We start from the raw sequence: 4290 nt of genomic DNA, 5'->3' as shown, positions 1-4290 counted from the left end.
AGCAATAAGTCGACTTTCCTTGGACCCTGAACTAGCGGCAAAGTACCGTAGTATCATCATCAACAAAACCACAGTCGGTTATCATATAATCAAGCTTCATAACTTCCAGCGCCTATAAGCTTTGAATTTTATTATATACAGATTACTTCTGCCCAAAGAGCACAGCTTTACAAGCAAAATAAATCTATTTGAGTAATGCTTCACCGTCGAAGTGTCACCAAGATGCAAAGCACCTTTCGATCGCACTGTTAGGTCAAACTCATATTTTAAAGCATCCTGAAATTGTCAATCAAGTTAAGTAATTGAATGATATATAACAACCGGTCTCGCTATTGTGTTAAGGTATATGGTATTAGGTTGCAGACAGTCTTGGGACATATTCAAGAATATAAGGAGAGTCAAATAGACCAAGTACAAAATTAACATGGCAATACTCTTTGGACTTATATCTGGAACGTCCAATATATCTAACGACTCGTTTGAAAAACTCTACCAACATTCAAGTGGGTATGCTTTACAAATTTTGCGTTAAGTTTGAGGAATACACTTAAATCTTTCATGGACGAGACCTGTTTAGTAGCTTTCCGCCATATTCATATCGGGACTGATAAAGCCTTTAACGGCGTCGAACCCACGGCCATCGACCTGAATTTCATTTTGTTATAGGTCATATTACTCTCGGTGACCTAAGACTAGATTCGATCTAAGTTATTTTGCAAAGTTATTGGGGTCATGGTCATTCCTTCCTGAATTTGACTTTGCATCGTCAATGCAAGAAGATGCAGTTCATAACAATAACCTTTTGAATTAGAACAATGAATAGAAGAGAAAAGGAGAGCTTGTAAGATGGAGCCCTCTGGAAAATCCAACTTGAAGTCATGAATTCTGAGGGATTGTGTCATTGTGTCACTAAGAGTTCCCTAGACCTTAACCAATTGGTTTCCGCCACGAACGAAATTTTCTATCCAATCAGGTTTTAAGCTCTTGAAGCCTGCTAACTAATTGGGAACTATCTACCCTTCAGTGCCTTGTCAAAATCACTATAAACTACATCAACTGACTTTCAACTCCCAAGACCATGAATAATCTACCTCTACTGATTGAATGCAATCGATTGAGTAGTTACCTCCGTAACATTCAAAATCAAAGAAATCTGCCTATTAAGTATATTACAGAACCGCCCATTTTACACCCTTTGACCAAAATCTAATTTTACACAATCTANGCCGCCAGGGATTCCTTGAGCTGTAAGATTAAACGCTCTTTCTCTAACTTCGGAGTGTTGGGCTCGTTTATCATCTTAGCCGCATCCAGGAGTTGCTTGATACTCTGATCCAAGTTCTCGTTGAAGGACGAGTCCAATTTTAGGAACCTCGACTCGTTCGGACTTTGAGGTTTGGCCGGTCTGATTTTAATGGTGCCTCTATTCTGTAGCATTTGCCTTAAGGCACTCTCTTTCTCGGGTGAAAATGTCGATAAAGGAGATGATGATCTTTGGGTTTTGGTCGAGTTGAGTCCATGTTTGGGCGTGCCTCGAGATTCATCCAGTCTGGTTTTCTCCATGAACGACTCGGTCAATTGACTCAAATCACCGCATTTGGAAGAGCCCGCTGTGGCATTTAAAGATGTGTTCTAAAGGAGATGAATACTCTTTTAAGTGGGGCCTGACCGTAAGCAATCAAATAGGCATCTCTTACATCGTGGTGCCAAGGAACAGTCAGATTGTGAATTTTCAACGCCTTGATCTCCTCCGTTACTTTCCGCAAGTGTTCTTTTTGACCATCCAAAATTTGATGATTGGTCAGGATTGACTTATAAATGAACTCTGGACTCGGGATAATCACTTTCCTCGTTCCTCCCTAAAGCACATTATCAAAAGATCAAAGCCACATCCTCGATCCACGGTTTCATTTGAATCCCTACACACCTTATTGTTTCGCCTACTCAGATGATCGCGCCATTGGAGATCCAGGCTTTGATTGACCTCATGAATTTGCTGATCCAAATACATGAACTTGGCCTCCACACCCGACAGCTTCTTCTGACTCATGGGGTCCAGACTTCGGTTCTTCAAAAGTCTTTGGTATCTAAGAATAAACGACTCAAGAGCTTCATTCAACTTTTGTCAAAAAAATTGAACAGTCTAGAACATACTTGGGGTCTTTATTTCGGATGTCCCTCGTTCGAGCCTCCTCAGCCCATTCGTAACATTCCAAGGTGGCTGTTTGAAGTTGATGTATCTCTTTACTCTGAGAGCTTGTAATTTCGGCCAGGTCATGGCAAAAAGTATCCATAGTCTCCGTTTGAGCCCGCAAGCTCATCTTTTCCTCTTGTCCACCTATCCATTTTGAAAAACGTTTGTCATTCGCAACCTTCTCCACATAAAAATCCCTCCTGAACCCACCAATTTGATTAATGTTCAAGCCAGGCGAGGTTTTCTTGAATTGGGCCAAATCCTTTTCAAAAGCTTGGACTTCTTGCAAGATGGCCGACTGATAACGTTTCTCCGTGGCATCCACTGAACTCGAACCATTCGTTTTGGCGACAGGCGTCTTAGAGTCAGAATGCTTTGGAATCAAAACACGAAGACCACATTAATCAAGAAATCAAATGACCCATGGTTGTTTCAAAATCTCACCGAAGACTTGTTCGTGGTCGGGATGGAAGGTTTGGGTGTGACCTTTACCACCTCCTTAGTTTGAATGGGATTTCCAATGTTTGGTTTGGATACACCAGCTCCAAACGGTGGTGTAGGAGCAATGCTTCCTCCAAAAGCGGGAGTTTGAGCAACGGGGGCCCCCATATTGAAGGCAAATGCGTCCTTTTTGCTCTCGGGAGCCTTGGACCCACCCAGATTCTGGATCGGGGGAGGAGGCAAGCTCGATTCTTTGGCAACGGACGATGATGACCCCTCGGCTTTTGGAAACACCACATTGCCGGTTCTCATTCCTTTCGTGGGCAGGGCTTCCATGGGTTTGGTTAGCTATACGTGCATATGGGGAGTCAGGGATCATTTTGGGGGGCGAGGTGAGAAGTGGCGGATCAGAAGCTCACCTGAATGGCATCCTTTTTGAGATTGACCATGTCAAATGGGCAAAGGAGACCGTCTTCTCGCATGAGAAACAAAATAGGCATGGGCATTGGTAGGAGTTGTTCCGGATTCTTCATCTCCGAAGGAAGTTGCCTAAAAGTTGGACATATATGTTATTATCATCACATGCTTTTGACACTTCCAGTACACAGTGGTAAAAATACCCTTTGAAGTTTAGATGGAAATTCCCAAACACATGTTGGCATTTTTCTTTCTCAGAAAATCATGGGCAACAATTTTGATTTCATTGCTTTATGGAATTTTCCCAACACAACAAAGAGAAGTTCCTGGTTCGATTCTCCTCCCCGACCTCTCTCAAGGATTTTTTTAGACGCTAACCCCACCCGCTCACCGAGAACCAAACTGATACGGAGACTATCAGAACTATGAACGGATGATATGATGGTTAGCTTCATTGGCTGGGCGAGGTTCACTCTTCCGACTTTAGCACCCCAAATACAAAAAAATTAGGTAAAAATAGAGTTCTAAGAAGCAAAACCCAGCTTCAATGGGACGGAGAAAGAAGAAAGATCAAGGTCGGTTATCGAAGAACTTGATTGTTTTTCGTTACTTCACTGAGATTGCATATATTGTAGACGATTACAAGGCTTTTAAAAAGATATTGCTCAATCGATTCTTGAGTTTCCTGTAGCATTAATGAAGGGCAGGAACATGGTGAAAGGTGAAACTGCAAGTCGTTATTTTAACGCCCATTGATATTCTTACTCTGTGTATAAAGATGACTTTTTACCTGGTAGAGTTCAAAGCCAGGCAAGACCGATGGGAAACTTTCGTCATTGCCCTTCAAAGGAAGTTCTGCTCGAAATTCGGGCAGACACCATTGAATCCATGAGCTACATTCCTTGTCTGCGCCCCAACACGCCCAACTGAAACGGAACATTGCATAATGACTCTACATACACAACTCACAAAAGGAATCTTCTTACCTCAATGGCGTTAGAGGAAGAGCACAGAATCGAGCCCCACTCCATCAAAGGATGGAAATCGAAGACTTGGGCACGCCCAGTACCCGTACTATAACAGATATCATCGAAGTTGGTGTAGGTGGTCGGACCGGCTTTAGAGCCTTTCACCAAAATACAAGCCTACGAATGAATTGAAATCGTGAAAACCCCTTTTCAAGTGATTCAATGCCGGTCAGTTCGAGCCCTATCATTGCCCACAAAGCCACATTTGGA

At 42.6% G+C, this 4290-nt stretch overlaps 1 protein-coding gene across 1 annotated transcript in view; it reads right to left on the bottom strand.

Moving 5' to 3' along the window:
• The window catches only part of LOC131876954 (nuclear pore complex protein Nup214-like), a gene marked incomplete in the record, with an annotated part of 6048 nt that extends 1868 nt beyond the window's left edge, over nt 1–4180 (bottom strand). Inside the window, 9 exon segments of the mRNA XM_059222500.1 lie at nt 1226–1632; nt 1698–1859; nt 1928–2087; nt 2155–2338; nt 2405–2567; nt 2639–2983; nt 3055–3184; nt 3843–3978; nt 4039–4180. Coding sequence (XP_059078483.1) covers nt 1226–1632; nt 1698–1859; nt 1928–2087; nt 2155–2338; nt 2405–2567; nt 2639–2983; nt 3055–3184; nt 3843–3889 — 1598 coding nt within the window.
• Between the last annotated feature and the right edge of the window lie 110 nt (nt 4181–4290).

This window comes from Tigriopus californicus, chromosome 2, assembly GCF_007210705.1.
Source record: "Tigriopus californicus strain San Diego chromosome 2, Tcal_SD_v2.1, whole genome shotgun sequence".
NCBI classification, from domain to species: Eukaryota; Metazoa; Arthropoda; class Copepoda; order Harpacticoida; family Harpacticidae; genus Tigriopus; species Tigriopus californicus.
The sequence above is the reverse complement of the archived record's forward strand: the minus strand, read 5'-3'. Positions and strand labels throughout refer to the sequence as shown.